The sequence below is a fragment of the Emydura macquarii genome, unplaced genomic scaffold (genome assembly GCF_026122565.2).
Source record: "Emydura macquarii macquarii isolate MOO-44397 ecotype Brisbane River unplaced genomic scaffold, CSIRO-AGI_Emac_v2 contig_1348, whole genome shotgun sequence".
Lineage (NCBI taxonomy): Eukaryota > Metazoa > Chordata > Testudines > Chelidae > Emydura > Emydura macquarii.
The window spans coordinates 19,208,466-19,228,519 of NW_027131485.1; the positions used below are offsets into that span (position 1 = coordinate 19,208,466).

General features: G+C 38.9%; 1 protein-coding gene across 6 annotated transcripts in view; it reads left to right on the forward strand.

The window, feature by feature from the left end:
* The window catches only part of CLEC16A (C-type lectin domain containing 16A), a 166,881-nt gene that overhangs the window by 39,214 nt on the left and 107,613 nt on the right, over window positions 1-20,054 (forward strand). For all 6 annotated transcript variants that reach the window (XM_067551308.1, XM_067551311.1, XM_067551309.1 and 3 more), the window contains exons 12-15: window positions 4,086-4,186; window positions 10,525-10,647; window positions 13,479-13,588; window positions 19,882-19,926. In XM_067551308.1, the coding sequence (XP_067407409.1) occupies window positions 4,086-4,186; window positions 10,525-10,647; window positions 13,479-13,588; window positions 19,882-19,926 (379 nt within the window). The remainder of the gene's footprint in view (window positions 1-4,085; window positions 4,187-10,524; window positions 10,648-13,478; window positions 13,589-19,881; window positions 19,927-20,054) is intronic.

A 20,054-nucleotide genomic window follows, 5' to 3' on the forward strand; every position in this document is an offset into this window, starting at 1 on the left:
CTCCCTTTCCCGTCCTCCCCGCCAATTTATGGCTTATCTAAACATTTGCCTTTCACTGGGGTAGCTGTCTTTTGTATGGTCATGTAGAAGATGTGGCAGTAGGGAAGCAGTGTTTATCTCTTCACTCCCTGGAGGCTGCTGTGTCCAGTTTCCCAGCCTGAAAGAGGTGCCTTGTCTTGGAGCAGTCCTGTATGTTGCGGTATGCCAGAATTTAAAGCACTGCATGTTGCACACAAATTGTGTTCTGGTGAAATGTTTTGTATGTCTTTTGGTTCACCACTTTTCTTACTTACAATGGTACCCAGAAGCCACAGTCAAGATCAGGGCTTCATTATGCTAGGTGGGAGTCTTACAATAAAGATGTTAATCTTTTTGGTGTAAAAGAGCATTTTAAGTGTGAAAATTCTTAGCAGTTAAAATCTGAAAGAAAAAGTAGAAAACATTCACTTTCCTTTCTTCCCATTAGATTGCCTTAAATTGCTAAAGAATTAGTAATGAATCTGGTTTACATTAAAGTAAAATCTTGATTCTCTTTTTAACATTTAATTTTCTCTACTGTGTCCTAGAATATCCTGTTCTGCTTTTTCTCTGTTGAGTAAATGACTTTTTAGATGTCACCACACCCTCTATTAGTTTGGTTTGGATGCAGGAGTGGTCAATAGCAGTTTGGCAAAGAGAAGACATTGACAGTAACATTTGTTATCCAAGTGGTTTGCAGTGGTGTTGTAGCCATGTTGATCTGAGGATATTAGAGAGACAAGTTGGGTCAATATTTTTTTATTGGACCAACTTCAGCTGTGAAAGAGACAAGCTTTTGAGCTTACACAGAGCTCTTCTTCTTTAGACAAATGCTCTGTGTAAACTTGTGAACTTGTTTTTTTTAATCAACAGAAATCAGTCCAATAAAAGATCTTACCTTTCCAACCTTATCTAATTGTCAAGAGGGACAAATATAAAACAGTTCATGTCCCAGAGACCTTACATTCTAAATGGAGATAAGACACAGCAGGGTATAGGGCTTCATGGAGAGTAGAGATGGGTGACATTAATGGGAACATAAGGTTACAGTTACTAGCGAGTGTGGATAGCATATGGGTTTTTTAAGTAAAGTGTCTGAGCAAGAGAGTCTGGTTTTACCAAGTGTTATAAAATGAAGTTGGCCACGATAGTACTCAGTACAGTGCCTGAAGGTCTTAGAACATCAGCTTTTAAGTCTTCAAGCTGCAAAATATTCATTTGGTCATCCTAATACATCATTAGATATTTGCATTTCAGGACAGATGAGAATGTAGATAGCAATCTAACAGCATCTTGCATCTTTGTTCAAATGTCATCTGTGCAGAAGTGAAGCATGTCTAAAAGCAAGAGTAGATCTTATCACATACATAAGGGAAGTATTCTAAGATGTAGCAAAGTAAAATACTGCACAAAAACTTACATTAAAGTGAGTTATTCAGTTACTAGGTGAATAAACTGTTAAAATCGTGTTAGTTAGTGTTCTAAACACTATTTGAATTCTTCTGCTCCGCCCCACAATGAAACAAACTTGCTGATGTATTTTTTGCATTAAAGATTGGATCTGTTTATAAAGAATATCATCTTTCCTATTTTGGTTATCCCATCTAATTGATCACTACAAATGTCATAGCTAAATTTGCACTTACCCAGAGTTATGACATGCTGACGGAAAATGTGGTAACTGTGTGTGGTCAGTATTGGCAAATGTTCACTTTTTAAAGTGTGTGTAATGTAGATCCAGCTCAATAAAGCACTAAATTTAACAGATATTGTGTGTAACCAAAGCTTAATTCACAAGTTTTATTGTGCTAGACATTTGAAGGCTAAGGTATATCAGTTGGAGGATAAATAGAATCCCTGTAGACAGTAACATTTGTTTAACATTGGGGAAGATGCTATAATTTGGAATTCTGCAGAAATTAAAAAAATCACTTCCAGTCCGATCCTTCAAATAGAGCATCCATTGATCATTAATAATGGGATCAAAAATAACTGGGAAATGTATTTGAGAACACAATATTTGCTATATAAACAGTAGCCAAATGACAAATTGAATTTTGTTGTACTGCACTGATGTACAGTATTTGGGAAAGGGCATAGTTGGCCATCAAGTTCACACTCCTGCTGAGGCAGGACATTGTGGCTCAGGTTCTCAATTCCTCCCAAGCTGTTTTTGTGTGAGGATGGATCTTGAGGGGAGCTTTCAAGTCATGTATATACATCCCATGTTCTCTGACCTACCTGGCTTCTAGCTAATGCTTGGATAGTTCTATGAAGCGGTTCCATTCACTGCAGTGTGCCTCCTTGCATCTAGGTTGAGGAATGTAGTTCACTGCATCAGCTGTCACCTTGCTGCTCATTGCTCACTCTGCAAATAGCCTTTGTTCTGGTAACCTCGCCCTCTGGCCAGATCACCATGTAATCCACTCCTTCCGAGTGTAAAGTCCAACAGCACAGCTGTCCAAATACTGTTGCCAGACAGTGTTCAGCCCCAGCTCAGGGTCCTATGCCAGTGGCTGGCAGGGGAGACCAGGCCCGTCTACTACACCAGGTTCCAGCCCAGGGACCCTATAACTCGCAGTCCAGGTTCTCATTCTCTATTGCTGATTCCCCGTACTAGTTCCTATCAAGCCTATCTATCTTCTCTTTCTGGATTCTGGGTTTGCCACTGGAGCTTACTCTACTTGCGGTGGATACTTCACCCCTCCTAGCCTCTTGCTGCACTGTTTACTCCAGGACAGGCTCAGAGGGCTTACTGTCCCTCTGTGCTTCCTCCTTGTCCCTGATGACTTCCTTGCGCAGGGAAATGACTGCAGACTCCTTCCTCTACAGACCCCTTCTACTCTTAGCTTCCTGGTTTTATGGTATTGTCCCGTCCCTTCCCCAGCTGGGCTTCATTCTCGATTAAAACTGGCTGCACTCCTCTGTTGATTATTGGCCTCAGTGCCTCTTTAGCACCCTGATAAGGTAATCACAGGCTCTGAAAATTGCTTCATGCATTTCCTTGTTAATGAAGTTTAAACCCTAGAGATATGAGTTCTTGTCTCTGTGCTCAGACTTGCAAACTTTGCTGAGTTCCGGTCCCAGTGCTCACTGAGGGCTCGGGCTCTGGCTCTGGCCAAGTTATTTAAACTCAGTTGCAGTTTCATCATTTGTAGAATCAAGTACTTGTTTACCTAACTGCAGCACTATATGTATTAGCTATCTGAAAGTGTAAAGTGCTAGAATAGTGCTGAAGCTTGGTATCTCACTTCTGACCTAGCCTCCTTTGAAGTGTTGTCCCCAACTAAACTCTGCTTTCTATTTAGGTTGTCTGAAATTAAAGTCATGTATGTTGATATGATAGATACTATAGAAAAACAAAATAAAGGAGTGATTTTGTACAAAACAGGACGATTTTAGCCATGATCTACAAAAAAGTCTGTGAAGCAGGCCTCAGAAGCTAATTATTGGTTGTGTTAGTTACACGTGACTGAATGCTTTTATATAAAAAATCCTTTTGGAGCTGATAACTGCTTTAGTGTTCCCTAGCTCTTTTTTCCAGATGTCTGTTTAGTCCAGAAATTGAGTCTTGAAAATATCTACTGGCTGGGCCACTACTTTGCCACAACTTGTTTGCGTAAGGTCTCTGGCACCTGTCACTGAATCATGCCATATCAAACCCAGGATAACAGAATGATTTGAAATCACTTTAAATAGACCAGGTTTCTTCTTTTAAACTTCAGTTCCTGGGTTCAGTTCAGTTTCCCCCGGGGTTTTTTAACGCACCACTGCCAGGGAATTTTGGGCCCGAAAGAAAACCCATTATAGGCGAGGGCAACCATTTGGAGGATACTGGAGAAAATTCCTTCTAAAATGCCAGATGTAATACCAGTAATAAACACAATAGAATAATTGCTTTCAAACAGATTGACTTTTGCTCTTCACCATATCCAAAGAGAAAATTGGGACATAGTTGGATAGTGAGTCATTCTGTTCCATAGGTAGGTAATGACACAGGCTCTGTTACCATTATCTAGTTCTTCAGGCTCTGAATAAAACCACCATTTTAATATTCTTTTCCACAGGCCCTTTCTCGATATGGTATATAATGCACTGGACTGTACTGAAGATGATTACTATGCTCTCTTTGTGCTTTGTCTGCTGTATGCAATGTCTCAAAATAAAGGTAAGATATTAATCACTTTGAATACTCTTAAATGTGTTTTTCTCCAGTAAAAGGAGAATGAAGTGAGACTTGACTGACTGCACTCAATGGTCTTAATTTGGTAAAATTTCTTCAGTCAGGTACCTATTTGTTTTTTCTAGATGACTTAAACCATAAGAAACAAAATCCTCATTTGATGTAAGGAAAAACAAGATGCGTTGATAGGAAAGGTTGTGTAGGATCTGCATTTTAGAAGAATTTCTAATAAAATGCTAAACATGTTTAGCATTTTTGATTCTTCAATTGGTTTCCTAAAACTAGAAATGAATTAGATTCATTTGCGCTTTGTTCTCAGTTACTTGCATTCAGTACTCTGAAGCTGAACTAAGCAAATATGTTGAGCATGAACATGTGGGCCCTGATTCTTCCCTGAGTTTCGCAGACACATGGTTGAAGTGAGTGCAAAATGGGTGTAAAATACTGCCGCTGGTATGAGTGAAGAATTCCAACTTGGTAGCATTTTACCCTTTGGTCAGGTGTGAACAACTATATGATGCGCAAGGAAGTGGAAAATTAGGCCCTTTATTTTTGAAAGTCTATTGTTGTCTGTTATTGGTACTCAATTCAACAAGTACTCAAGTCATTCTTTGTCCTCAAGTCATTAACAAGACACAGCCTAACTTTGTTTATGACCTTAACAGCTGCAATATATGTTGCATCATAATTCTTTGGTTTCAGTATTAGAGATTTTATTATGTAGGTATTTTTGCTTTTAGGACTTTTGCCGTTGGTTCACACACTGGAATATGTGACATTACTTGGGGTGGGCTGCAGAGTTGGCTTTGCTGCTGATTATCTTGTAATAAAGAAATGCAACTCGAATGGATTTTTCATTGTGAAAAAATTTGAACATTTGACACACACGATATAAACTGAATGCTAATGTAAGAATTCCAGGAAGCCTTGTTAGATAAAATGCTACAAATGTCTGCACAATATGGAAAAGAATTTTGTGTATTAAAGGGTTTGAATGGAAGTACTGAGCCATGACCATTACAATTCAGTTAATCATCAAAATGAATTCTGGTTCAAGTTTCCAATAGAAAATTATACTTACACTTCACCTCTTGCATCTTTTTGAAACACTGACAAGTACAGAATATTTCTTACATGACTGGAGCATTTTTATTGAATTTTAACTTCCAACTCCTGATATCCAGACCATCTTCAACTTAAATCAATTGAACAAAAGCTCAGCATTTCAGGAAAGCACTGTCTCAACACAAGAATGTTACTCCAATTTGATGGTAGAGGCATTTCTCTTTGAACACTTTGAATGTGTTCAGGTGAGGAAAAAGGCAAGTAGATTGATGACAGAAGTCCTGGAAAGTGAGGGTGAGGAGACTGTCCATTTAAATAAACATTTCTTGTGCAAGTCCAGAATGTTTTGAGTTTTGCAACTAATTGAGGTTTATGGACACTTGGGTAGAGAAAATGTAAACCGGGGACACCTTTTTCCCCAGGGAGATAGAAAATTAGATTACAGAACCACATATTATGAAGAGAAGAAATGGATTTGTCCATTTTCCAGCTAGAGTTGTGTAGTGGATGTGATAGGATCAACATAATGCAGATTGAGTATTTTAAGGATGGAAGCCAGGGATCTGTGACAGATCAGGACCAACAAAAGGAAATGAAGAGTGATGTCTGAAGTTCATTATATACTAAATACGCCTTACCCCATGGTTTATTGGGATCATCTAGCTTGTAGTTGCAAAACATTGGCCTTCTACATTTGCAATTCATGTTGAAGGGCATTAATAATGCTAGACTGCCAGTACTTTGAAAAAAATCAGGCTCTCGTTACATTACATGAATGAATCAGATGCAATTAGCTGCACATCTTTGGATGAAGTATGTGTGAAGTTAATTTGAGAAATTCTGTAAGATGTGAAATTTAAGGAGTTAAATTAATTTCCAGTAGAACAGATGAATGTGAGTTTTATATGTGTAGTTTATTATAATGGCAGTAGTTAGACTGCAGTGACTTCAGCATCCGTCATTAAACCCTTTATTACAGCTGTCCAACTAGATAAATATTTTAACTTTGGTCCCTGTGCATACAGAAGACTTCCTTCCAAATATAACCCTTTTAGCTTCACTAATTTGGGGAGTAAAGAGGCCAATTTATTGGATTAGGACACAATACAATAAAAAATAGCATAGTTCATGAGATCACAAATGTGTGTTCTTACTTTGCCAAATGTAATTTCATAAGCAATCCAATTCCAAATCATTTAGTCATAGACATGCAAAGTTGCTATAATCACTTTTGTGTTTCTAAATGGACTTGAATGTGTTTCTTTATGACCTGCTTCTCCATTTGCTCCATTATTGAACTTGTTCTGTTAAAAGTTTGGCCAGCTCTGGGACTCAGATATGGACAAACAATATGTCTCTTTTTAACATATTTGTCTATCACGTTGGCTCGTTGGCCGAGGCTATCTTTCATGATGAGGGATTTTTTTAAGTTCTTCACAAAAAGATGAATTGGACACCAACTTGGCAGGTGGCTATTGTAGGGGCATATATGTGCCTGGAAGGAACAGATGTGGTGTCTTTTCTAGATGAGTTCCAGCAGATACTGCTCATAGAAATTCTGAAGGTACTGTGAAATTTCATCCTATGACATAGTACTGGTTCTTTGCCCTTCATGTTTTAAGAAAGTAAGAGGGGAGGAATTGCTCCCAGTGCTGGTAAATGTCCATGCCCTCCCTAAAAGAAGGTAGAATGTGGATAACACTAATATGAGTTCTCAGTCATTATTCAAAAATCCATTTAGGTGACTGATAATCTTTCCAATAATCATGCTTTATTTTCTTTTTTGGGAAGATTATTATGAAAGTTGTAGCAAAATGAGTATCTTGTCCTGAGTTTCCTTGAGTCATATCACCTCCATCTCTCAGCCTAGATATAATCGAGTTGGCATTGGTCTGTGATTGATCTTGATCAGGTGTCCATGCTCTTTCTTTCAGCCGGCATTCCACTGACAGTAAGGTTTGTAAACTCTTCTGCAGCACCTGATTTAGGGTGCTTTTAAGTGGGTTATAGTCTGAACTTTTTGAAAGCCTCAAAATGTGGTTTTAGGTAATTGCTCCCTGCCAAACAATCTCTAATGCAAACTTCCTTATGGCTCTGTTTTATTATTCCTTTGGCTCAATATGTATTTGAGACTATTAGAGATAAGTGAGATAGTCTGGTGTGTGGTGCCTCCAATGTATGGAGAGGATTCTGCTCCATCTGTCTTTCCTCACAATACTCTGTGTCTAACTGAAATTGACATTTGGATGAGAGTTGGTTGAACATTGCCACAAATGGTGATGGTGTAAAGGAGAAAGTTTTAAGACATTACAGGACTGAGTCTTGCTCCAGTTATTGTGTGGCTTTGGCCATCCTCAACCCAAGAGACTTGCAATTTGGGGATTAATTTGCCTTCTTTATGGGTTTTGTATTGCTGGAGGTGTCATTGGTCAAAAATATTTTTGCATTTATGTGAGATTAGAAACTAGTTACCATTTTTCTCTGATCTGGACCTTGCCACAATAACCTTTGTGTAACTCATGCTAACTTTAGCTTTGACATTTTCCCTATAATAAGTAGACTATGTACAGAGGTTTGAACCTTCTGTCTCTGAACGAATGCAACCTGCTATTTTAGCTCTAGCAGTAGATGCCTATATATGATGATCTAACCAAGGCCATAATTACAAATGGTGACCCAGATAGGGACTTGAACTTACATAGACTTTTTGGTATGAGCTCCCTTAACTAGGGGGATTGTGTAACCCATATTAACAGTCTAGCTTTGTCTCCCTTCAGTGGAGAAATCCTATATAGAGGTTTGTTAGCTACTGTCTTCTAGATTACAGTAATCCAGTATGCTCTGTTTGAAGACCTCTGGAAAGGTAGTGTAGAAGACTACTTTCCACCTTCCTGGTGGTGGTAGTAAAATGCAAAAATAGGTCTTCGAAAGCTGCAATGGCTTCCTATTTGTTTTCAGGTTCAGTTAAGGTATTGACTTTAATCTGTAAAGCCCTATAAATCTTTGGGACTTGGTTGTCTGACAGACTGCTCTGCCTGTGGTATGTTGAGATGGCTGGTTCTGTTTCTGTGGAATAGCGTTACTTTTTGTCTACCTCTGAAGTAAGTGTTTACATATACTTGTTATGTACATATACCCCAAGCCCTATCTAGGGGTACATTTTACACATTTAAAATGCAAGTAATTACCAGCAAATAATGGTCTTGTTAGAATGAGTGTCAGTGTATGGAAGCTGTTTGCCTTTGACTATTTCTTCAGTAAATAGAATTGAGGACATGTGATCTCTTGTTTTAGAAGGACAGCTTTCAGGTGCTCAAACTATGCATCATTAATAGTGCTAGGCTTGGGGAAAGTTTTCATATCAGTGATACCTGGTTAGAAAAAGCAATGTAGGACTTTCCAAAGGATAAGTGTACACATAGAATTCTAATTACTGGTAATTAATTTTGTTCATTAGCGAGCTGAAGATTGAGCCTATAGTGTGCCTGGGATCCACATAGAACCATTTGGCATGCTAAATATATGAAGTCAGTGCATTTTCATTTAGAGTTATTCTATTGTCTTATACCTATACACATTGTATACATGTTTCCATCCATTGCATGTGTTACACACTGAAATAAATTATAAACCCCCCAGAAATTCAGTGGTTGGTCACATATTTAAATAGTAACTTGCTGGCAGAAGTTTTTCTGCTGATCTATTTCCCTCCCTTTAGGCAAATGTCATTACTAATTGCACAATTACCCTTCACGTGCTCCAGAGTCAGACAGACATTTCTGTGGTCACTGTTAATGCCCCTGAATTTTGTTTGATGTTTTTAACAATTTTCCGACCACATTGTCTAGGCAGTAACAAATAATAAAGATTATGGTGTTAAAAATACTATATTTTTGGATGATAAACCATGATCAGTATTTGAGATGGCAAGGAATAGACTAAAAATATGCCCTCCTGTTCCTATGGCTGGGTATAGTCTCACTGTGGAGAGAGTACCTACCTTCTGCAAGTCTTAGTGTCATCAACAAACAGACTGAGACCTGGAAACTTCTCCTGTGACTGGGCTTCAACATACTGTATTGCCACTGCATTGCTGTAGTCAGAATGATTTGCTCTGAATCTGGTGTACTACACAAATCACAGTTCAGGGTATGGTAAAATGCTGCATGCTTACAAATGAATAGAAATGGGCTTATCCTTTGCAAACAAATCTTTAAGATTTTTAGTGGAAAACAAAAAAAATAATTGTATCAGCCACTTATAATTACAGTCAGCAGTATGCCTGTGCGAAACTAATATACAAACCTGTTTTGAAAGAAGGAAGTTAAACATTTCTGTTTTGAGGGGCTTAATTTGATGCATGCAACAAAATAAATGTTAACTTTTACCACAGAAGCTGTTGGGATTGTTTGTATCTGATAAATGAATAAAGCGAGGTGTACTAAAACACTAGAACCAAGATTTGGAAAAGCACACTTAAAAAAAATATAAGCATAAAGGATCACAAGTGACAGTGGATTGGTTTAGCAACCAGGAGTTCGGGGTTGGAAGAAATTCAGTAAGGTGGAATACATTGTTCTGATCTGTTATGGAAATGTTTATTAGTTCCTTGGAAGCAAGACAATGAGCTTTTCAACACAGTAACCATTTTCTAAACCATCTTCCTGTAACATGTTGTTCATAAAAGGTAATATTTCAAAGTAGGCTATTCTGAGATATTCATCTTGGCTTGAAAAGACAGTTTTAATTTCTTGTATGTAATTTCATAAAAACCATTGTGTTTAGCATTTTGAAGTTGTAATTATGAGGCTTTTAATCAGGTTCCCTTCCCCCTCCCCTCCAGTAACTGTCAGTTGATAAAATAAGTACATCTTACCACATATGAAAAAAATCTCTGGTGTTCTTAAATCAGACTTTTAGCAGGACCATTACATGACTTGATCAATTGTTAACAAAATAACAACACTTTTAAATGTGTTTCTAAGGAACCAAAGAAGTTTAGGCCTCCAGTTCAGTGGGATTTGAGTACCTTCATCCCTCAGGCTCCTTTGAAAATCCCAATCTGGAAGATTGAACAAATTTTGTAATCTTCTGTTGTTGCTTTCATTTCTAACTATGGCACAGCCATTCAAATACAGCAATTTTACTTCATGCCGATGCAGTTCTATATTGCTTATGATACCTTTTCAAGATGACTTATTGCAATTTTTAATAGCTATAAACTACAAATATCCTCCTATTTTCTTCCATTTCAAAAGGAATTGACCCAGTCAAGCTGAAGAGAATTCAGCTTCCAGCACAGCATGCTGAGGAGAAAAGCTCATACAACCATGTACTTGCAGAAAGGCTCATCAGGATAATGAATTATGCTGCTCAACCAGGTAGAGTATTTCTGATCATGTTAGCTGATTACTTTTTTTGTGAGGCAATACATTCTGAAAATGTAGTGTCCATGCTAAAAATATTTGAAGTACTAAGTGCTTTTAAGTAATAAGTAGTCCCCATTCCCCATGAGGAAAAGACATGCTGCTGCACAACTGGAACTAGCATGCTCTTGTTAGATAAACAGATCTGGCCCATGAAAGACACATGGCAGTATTCCACTGGAGAGCAGAGTAGGTAGGAATTCTGCTTTTCATCTGAATAGTTGCTGTTGCATTCAAGACAACAGGGAGGTCTATGACCTTAGAGTTCCTGCTTACGGCTGAGTTACATAAGCAAAATATACAGCAAGCAGTGATTAGAGATACAGTTTACATTTTTTGCAGCTCTTATTACGTACCAATCCTGCAAGCATGCACTCAAGTTATTAGACTTCAGTGGAACTTCTGTTGCAAGTAAAGTTACTCCCATGTGTAATTCTTGCAATATTGGGCTTCTTCATTTGTAGCTGCCCTTCTTTTCTAGGCTGATTACAAATTTTCAATCTGTTCTTTTCAGTGCAAAACTGGGTATTCAGCTAAATTTAATATTTTTACACAAAATATCTGCTTTCCTTGAAAATTTTTGTTTTTTTCAGAAAATTGAAGGGTTTTTTATGAAGTTCAATTTTGTGCTGGCAAGGAAAGGAAAACACTCATTTTTCCAATGGTTCTAGTCATCTCACCTCTTCTAAATTAAGTAGCTGATGAAAACATATTGTGTTTAAGTATTAGCTCTTTATTGCCCTCCTCAGTTCCCTTCTCTTCCTTCTGCTTCTTCCTGAAAGACTCAATGAGGAAAACAGCTTTCTCCAACTTTGGTCTCCCATGCTAGTACACTGAAGCACTTCAATCAAGTCCTCAGCCATGCATAAGTGGACATCTGAAATGCTTGTTTGCTTAATACAGTGTGATCCTTGAAATCATTAACTTATGCTAATATTATGAACTCTGCAGTAGCCTCCCTTCAAGTTTTCTAATAAATTATATAATTCAGTGAACATAAACAGTGATAGTATGACAGTATTTTAATAAGTGACTCTCACAAACTTCCTCCTTAGGCTGTGTGATGTCGTGTTGAGGGTGCATGTGCTTGCAGAAGGAAGGAATGCAGGGCTAGCATCTGTTTGGTTTCTATTTAAACAAAAGCACTTCCTTGGAATCCATAATTAGCATTACTGGGCAAACTGATAGTGTGTAAGATGTGGTTGAGAGAAGTCTCCTTACACCTTCCTCCTGCTCCAACTTTGGATTTTTGTTTTTGATCCCCTTCTCCCTCTGCGCCTTATCTCTGAATAATTTAATCCAGAAACATGGATGAGGCTATGATCTCTATGTTGATGATTGTCAGATCGACCTCTACTCTGAACCTACCTCCTACTGTCCAAACTAAAATCTGTGCCTGTCTTCTGAAATCTCACAGATGTCCTGCTGTCACTTTAAAATCAACATGGCCAAAACAGAGGTCTTACTCTTCCCCCCCAAATTCTGCCACCCTCTCTCCTTTCTCAGTCACTGGGCAACATCCTTATCCTCCTTGTAATCTGGGGACCATCCACCTCTCTCCAAGATTTAAACACAGCCTGGATGTGAGAATCTAGACATGGCAAATTCTTTCTGGATGACATAACATTGCTAAAATACAGCATTTCCTATCATCCACACAACTAAAACTCTCATCCAAGTCCTCATCTTGCATCTTGACTACTGCAACATCCTTTTTTTTCCTGCCTGGCCTTGACAAATGTAATTTTGTCTGACTCGTATACATTTAAAATGTTGCTGCAACAATCCCTTTCCTAGCTTGTTGCTTTGTCACCTGCCATTTTACATCCCTTCACTGGCTCCTCCTTCCTCACCACATCAAACACAAGTTACTTGTCTTCACTTTCAAGGCCATTCACTTCCTATCCCTTGCTACCAGTTCTCATATGCTTTTGAGATGTTGACTCCCATCTCTGCTCTTCCAGTGATACCAGCCTTAACTGCCCACTTGTTGTTTTCAAATAAATACCGTGTCTTCTTCCAAGCTGCCCATCTGCTAATCTGCTTCATTGTTCTCCTTCAAATCCTTCCTTAAAACTCCTCTTTCCTTAATGCCTTGAAAAAACAGACTGCTGATGTGCTGAGACTGTGGCCTCTCATGCTGACCAATGTCTCTTTTTTCTTCCCCATCTTTCTGTATCCACCTGTTGTCTGTTATCTTATATTTAGATTGGGGCAGAGATGTTCTTGTGTTTGTACAGTGCTAGCACAATGAAATTCTGGTCCATAAGTTCTACTGCAACACAAACAATAAATTATGTTTATACTTCTGTTCCTAAAAGCTGTACTGATATAGCACAGGTTTTCAACCCGAAGGGGTGGGCTGGAGATAGGGAGAGAAGAGAGAGCTCTTGGAGTTCTTTCCCAGAATTTTTGAAAACACTTCTTGTTTGCTATTTATCCCAAAGCCAAAAAAATTTGCTTTTAATTTTATTATGTGCCTGGGGCTGAGTCTTTTCTGGCAAAGGTGAGTTGACAGCTCCCAGATGGGGAGTGGACTCCACCAGTGACAGAAATAACTTCAACCTTCTCTTGAGAGACACTATTTTGCAAAGTCATAATTGTGTGTCTCTATGTACCTGATAGTAGATCATGGCATCATAGTATAGACTGGTTTTGTTGTGTGTGGCTATTGAGAGGGGTAAGGAGGAAGAGATGGAAGCATATGGAAAGCCTTGGAGTAAAAAGGAGATTTCTCCTGAGTAAATGCCCTGTGCATCAGAATTCTAATTGATTTCTTACTTTAGATGGAAAAGTTCGTCTGGCAACATTGGAACTGGGCTGTCTATTACTAAAACAGCTGGTATTGTCTAAAAGTGGCAGTATTATAAAAGATGTTCACCTTGCTTGCCTTGAGGTAAGTGTATGCTACCATAGTATTAGGGCCCACATAAGCAGTGGTTTTGCTAGTTACAATGATAGCTGGACATGAACTAAAGCTGCACAACTCATTCTGTTCTATTTAGTTTCATAGACTGCATCTGTTAAGCAAATAGCCTTTTGTTTAATTGCTCAGAACTGAAGAAAGGAGGAGGAAGAGTGTGTCGAGTAGTTAGAGTAAGGAGTTGGGATTCCTAGGTTGTCTTCTCAGCTCTGCCACCACCTTGCTGTGTGAACTCGATAAAATCTCAGCATAACTGCATATATGGGCTCTTCTACATTGCCCTGTGACAGTGCAGCTTCACATTAACATGGTCCTGTTTGAATAAGATTAAATTAATGTGAACTGGGAACCCTGTAGTTCACATGCAGCATTCTTTTAATCAAAACAGAGATTGGGGTGCTGGGTGCATAGAAACTGTGCCCAGTATATAATCTGCTTTTTACTGAGTGAAATTATCAGGAAATAATTATCCTTTGAGTGGCTTCTTCATATTCTCATTCACAGGATGAGCCAACTGGTATAGTTGAGACAGTGGAACATTAACTAGGAGTGCCTGTTGGAGCACTTTTACACAGCCTCCTTCCCCTTCCCTCACTGTTCCTGAACATCCTAGGGGAAAGTCAGGAAAGAAGGTGTGGCACTCTGGCCAGTTCAGTTCCTTCCAATTACTAGCCGTGCTGAATTAGGAATTGCTCTGTCCTCTGGGTCTGAATGCTGCTTAAAATGTCCAGCTATTTTTAATAAAAATCTGTTTTTTAAAATTAAATATTGTTGTACATATTCTAATAAAACTTCATACTATGTTAGGATTTTAGTGTTAGCGTGGCTGCTATAAGCATGAATTCTGGAAGACATCTCAATGGCTGATCCAAAAATTAAGCAGCTGGGCTTTAAACCCTGTGCTGCTTGTCCTTCAGCCTTCCCAGCATCAGTGTCACATGGTACCTTGCCTGCCTCAGAAGGATGTTGTCCCTCAAGAAACTTCATTTGTAGCACCTTTACTTGGAGGGCAGGAAACTAGAGTATGAACAGACTGCAGGCTCTACTTGGAGAAGCGCTGGCAGCCAAGTCCACTGGATCCAAGACACTGATAGACTCTGAATTTTCTCTGAACCAAACTTCAGCCTCGCACATGGTTAGACAGAAGCAATATAAAGTGCTGTCATCTGTTCCAGTATTCTTGTTAGTTCTGTCCTCTCATAAATCAAAAGTTCCTTAAAAGGATCCCAGATAAATGGATTTGAGCTCTCAAGACACATTAGTAGGGATGGCATCTATGAGCAAAGCCAATCCATGACCCAGGAACTTCAGTACTGAGTAAGATTCAGTAAATAAGAACTCTGCATGCAGAGTGAAAAAGTACCTGAATGAAGTAACGGGTCCAGATCCCAAATCATTGACCCAAACTTGAAATCAAAGATCAGTCTCTCAACAGCGACAGTTGAAAGTGTGAAGAGTATACTAGATCCACCTGTTGACTCAGATCTTTTTAGCCTCCCTCCCATTACAGTAGTGGCTTCAGTCTATCACTTGGATCCTGTGCCATGTTGGCTCAAGAAAGAGAACTGTGAAAGGGATCGCCTCCAGGCGCTCATTCTTCAGCTCCTGTGAAGAGGAGGAAAGTAAAGGAGCATGAGTCTTCAACTCCACTTCAACCTCATAAGACTCTATCAAATTCTGCTAGCAAACTACTCTCTCCTGTATCTGTTCTTCAGGACGGTTACTGTCTCCTCTGCATACCAGATCATATCCACAATCTGAAATAGAATTGGAAAGGCTGGTTCCTTCTTTGCATTGTCCACACATAAGAGAACATTCTGGCTCTCAGCCATTCCCAGAGGATCCTTACTATGGATATTTTTATTAATTGGATCAGACTGTTGATTACTGGCCAGACTTGTGAACACTGCCGTGACAGAGAAGGCACTGTTGGCCAATTCCTTGACATTACTCATATATTGTCATTACAATCTTTGCAGCAGACAATGCCAATCTCCTTTCCAACCTTCAGATTTAAAGATACTGGATTTGTCTGCAAAACTGAAGAACAATTCTCTGCCATAGTGCCCAATACATTGGAAGATGAAGAGTAGATTGTTTTACATAAACTCAAGAAATGGATCCTGAATTTGATGATTGAATATCCCTTGATGAAAACATGAGACTTCTGCTTCATCTCCATCTGAAGATGCTGTTGCCTATTACAAATTAGCAGAAAGGAATACCAACTACTTCAAGAAATGAGAGTTCATATTCAGTCTTTGACGTCCTACAGTCTCTTAAATGGACTTTTACAACTTGTGATACTCATCTGGGCAAGCCCAGCTTTGGTTCAATCAGTGTCTTCTAATAAACAGACAAATTGTCACTTACCCCAAAATGGCTTCTCATATTTCTACACATGCACAGCATCAAACTCTTTGGTGGTATAAGTGGCTGTTCAGAAGTTTAAAGGTGGATCAATCCTTCTATACGCCTTCATATAAGGATGGAAAGAAGATGGATTTACTGGAATTGGGAGATGCCTTCTCTTCACTTTAGGTTTAAGAATAGTGAAGTAACAAGCAGTGATTGTGCTGTACCAATGTCATCTTTGGGGAAAATGTCAGTGCCTACTGAATTTCTCCCAGACTAACAGACAACTCGCAAATACCATCATTATGGAGGGTCAGCAGGTGGCAAAATATGCCTTGAGAACATTTCTTGATTCTTCCTGCTCTGCAGTTAGCACTGTAGTTTTTGCAATTTCTATCAGAAGATGCACTTGGTTTAAATCTTAGACTTCCAGAAATAGTCTCTAAATTTGGGGATCTTCCCTTATAAAAGGATTATTCAGTACCAGAACTAATGAGGTTTGTGGAAAAGTTAGACCAGATACATTGCCAGGTTGTTGGGCATGTATCAACGGCTCAGGAGGGAACCTGATTTTCAGGTACCCCATTGTCATCTTCCTCTTCTTGACTTATCTGGAGGAGACAATATTATTACCAGCAATATCCTCTTCAACAGCCCTTTCAGCAAGAAGAAATTTCAAGAACCAGTGCAAACAATCATCTTTGACAACTATGGTGTTGGGCCTTTGGACTGCCCAGGAGCTGTAATCCAGTCTTGATTCAAACTTATTCTCAATTTGGAACCATGCTGCATCATTTTTTTCCCACTGTTTTCCCATAGGCAAGTAGTTTTTAGAAATTATAAGAGGTTTAAAACTATTCATCCTTCTATTTCCTATCAGGAACTCTCGTTGCAAAAATCTGTTGTGATATGATTGGTTCTTTCTCTTCCCAAATAGAGGCAATAGAGGAGGTACCAAGGACATTGGGAAACATGGGGTTCTATTCAATCTACTTTCTGATTCCCAAGAAAGATGGAGGTCTTCACCCCATACTAGACCTCAGGAAGCTCATTGCATTATGCGGATCCTAGCCACTACATACCTCTCTTTCTTAAGGAATAGTTTGCTGCTCTCTGTTTAAGGGATACCTATTCTATATCTCCAAAAGATTCTCTCATCGCAAGTACCTTCATTTTATAGTGGAACAGGATCATTTTCAGTACAAGGATGCTCCCTTTTGAACTTTCTGTTGCCACAGAGTATTTACAAAATATGTATATGTGGTGGCAGCTCACATAAGAGGGAATTTGTGACTTATTTGAACAATAGGTTATGTAATCAAAGGAACACATTTTCAGTGCTGTCTTCTGCATATTTACTTTCTTTGCAAGACCTGGGTTCATGATAAATTGAAAAGTTACTCTGACAAATCTCCTATTTAAAAAAACAAAACAAAAAACTCTTCACCTAATGCCCATTCAAAGGGTCACATTCTACCTCAAGTTGATGGGATTTTTAGCTTTAAAGTAAGTCACCCGATATGCTAGTTCCAAAATAAGAACCTTATAGCACTGGCTGTCAACCAGCTACAGTTTACAGACAGCATGTATTGAAAATTAACCATTCCAAAGAAAGTGCTGCAATTTTTAAAGTGATGGACTCAACCTTGCAATGTCTTCAGGGGTAGACCATTCAGCCCTCTTTCCATTCACAATAGCTACCTCTGATGTGTCCAACAACAGATGGGGAGCACTAGAATCCCCCAGAGACTTAAATATAAATCTGCTAGAACTCAGAGCAATTTTTTAGGCATTAAAACCTTTCTTCCCTCATCTCCAGCACAGTGGGTACAGGTGGTTATGAACAATATCACAGTGATGTTTCTATCAACAAACAGGGAGGTCCTTATTCTGCTCAACTTTGAAGAGAGGTTACAGTTTTATGGGAATGATGTATTCTCCACAACATATTACCTGGCCTTGTGCACCTGTCAGGGAAGAACAGGAACCTGGCATACCAACTAAGAAGAATCACAGTAACACAAGTGGTCACTGAAAACACCGGTGATCTAGAAAATCTTTGCACGCTGGGGACACCCAAACATAGACCTCCTTGTAAATAATGTAAAATGTCACAGGTTTCGTTTATGAGCAGAGAGAGAAAGTTATTTGATTTATGATACATTCTGCATATGAAGGTAAGGACTCCTGTGTGCCTTTCTTCCTATCCCCTTATACAGGGGGTCATAAGGAAAGTAAATCAGGACAAAGTCAAGATAATTTTATTCATGCCTTCTTGGCCTAGAGAACAGTGGTCCCCAGACTTACAACCCTGCTCACAGATACAGTATAGAATGCTGCCTGTTGTTCCTTATTTACTGATCCAACAAGATGGTGGGGTCTGTCATCTAGATCAAAGCACTTTCCACATCACCACATTGGCAGTAGGTTTTAAATGGTCTTTGAACTATTTTGTTCTGCTGATGTTCAGAATATCTTAGTGAACTCCAGAAAAGAATATACTCAAATGATACGATTTTAAACTGAAAAACTTCACAATGTCAGCAGGTAGTAATACATCCCCTTTGACAGCCCCATTCAATGTATGCTGGAGTACTTGCTGCAGCTCAAAATCTGGTTTGTTGCTTTCTTTAATTAAAGTCCATTTATCTGCTACATCCACCTTCTGTTCTTTTGGTGATAAAACGTGTTTGCTCTTGAAACAGTTAAGATGTTTAAAGAGACTTAATGTTTATCCTTCTATTAAAATTACTTCACCCTAGGGGGACTTAAATCTGGTTCTCACGCATTTAATGAAACACCCATTTGAGTCAATGGGAGAATGTTTTATTTCATTTATATTATATATAAAATATATTATATTATATTCATAATAGCGTTCCTGGTGGCAGTTCTGTCTGCAGGATGAGTGAGCGAGTTACAGGTGCTTTTGGTAGAACCACCATTTACAATTTTTTCATGAGGACAAAATAATGATACATCTTCACCCCAAATTTCTCTCTAAGGCAGTTAGATGTTCACATTAATCAGTTCATTTACCTGTGTCTTTCTCTGTTTCATGTGCAGAAGGGTGAAGCCAAACTGCATGCTCTTCATGTTAAAAGAGCTTTTGCTTACTATTTAGATGGGAATAAAGAGTTCAGACATTCATCAAACCTATATCTCCTTTGCTTAGAATAAAAAGGGGCAGGCTAAGTTTTCCTAAACATTACCCATATGGATCAAAGCCTGTATAGGAGAGGCTTTTACATTCATTTCAGGAAGAGGAATGGAAGGTACAAGGTTTCACTCTTCTAGGGCCAAGGCAGCTTTGGTACCATGCCTCAGACATATAACAATTATAAATCTGTCACTTGGAGCTCTAGTCACACTCTTACAAAACGTTGGTGTCTGGACCTCAAGTCCAGTTTTGAACTCAGTTTGGCAGAGTAATCCTTTTGTCACCTATTAATTAGGACTCCTTGTCCCACCTTCCTTTGTTTCTACTGCTTGCCAGTCTATCCCATGCATGGGAATATACAGAGGCCATTCGAAGGAGAAAGGATGGTATATTATTTGAAACTGTAGTTCAAAATGGACTCTGCATATTTGCATTCCTTGCCCACCTTCCCCTCTTCCCTGAGTCTTATAAACTAGACCTGGCAGTGGGGAGGGACTGAGGTGGCTGGAGCAATATACCTTATTTTGTATCCTTTCCACCAGAACATTCAGGGTTGGTGAGGGGAGGGGAAAGAAGGGACACGAGTGCTCCAATGGGCATTGCTAGTGAAGGTTCCATTGCCTCTGCACCCAACTGGCACATCCCATGTGTGTGAATATACAAAGTTCATCTCAAAGAACTCCAGGGACAAGTAAGTAACCTTCATTTGAAGTATTAATGAGATCTTCACTGATATATTTCTTCCCTCTAGGGTGCAAGAGAAGAGAGTGTTCATCTTTTGCGGCGCTTCTATAAGGTACTTTTTAAAGAAGAGGGATTAAATTAATTCTTTTTGACTTGAAATATTTCCCCTTCAACTGGGGTAATCCTACACTGTGTGCATATATTAGAAAAAAATGTACATAATATCAAAAGATGCAATTT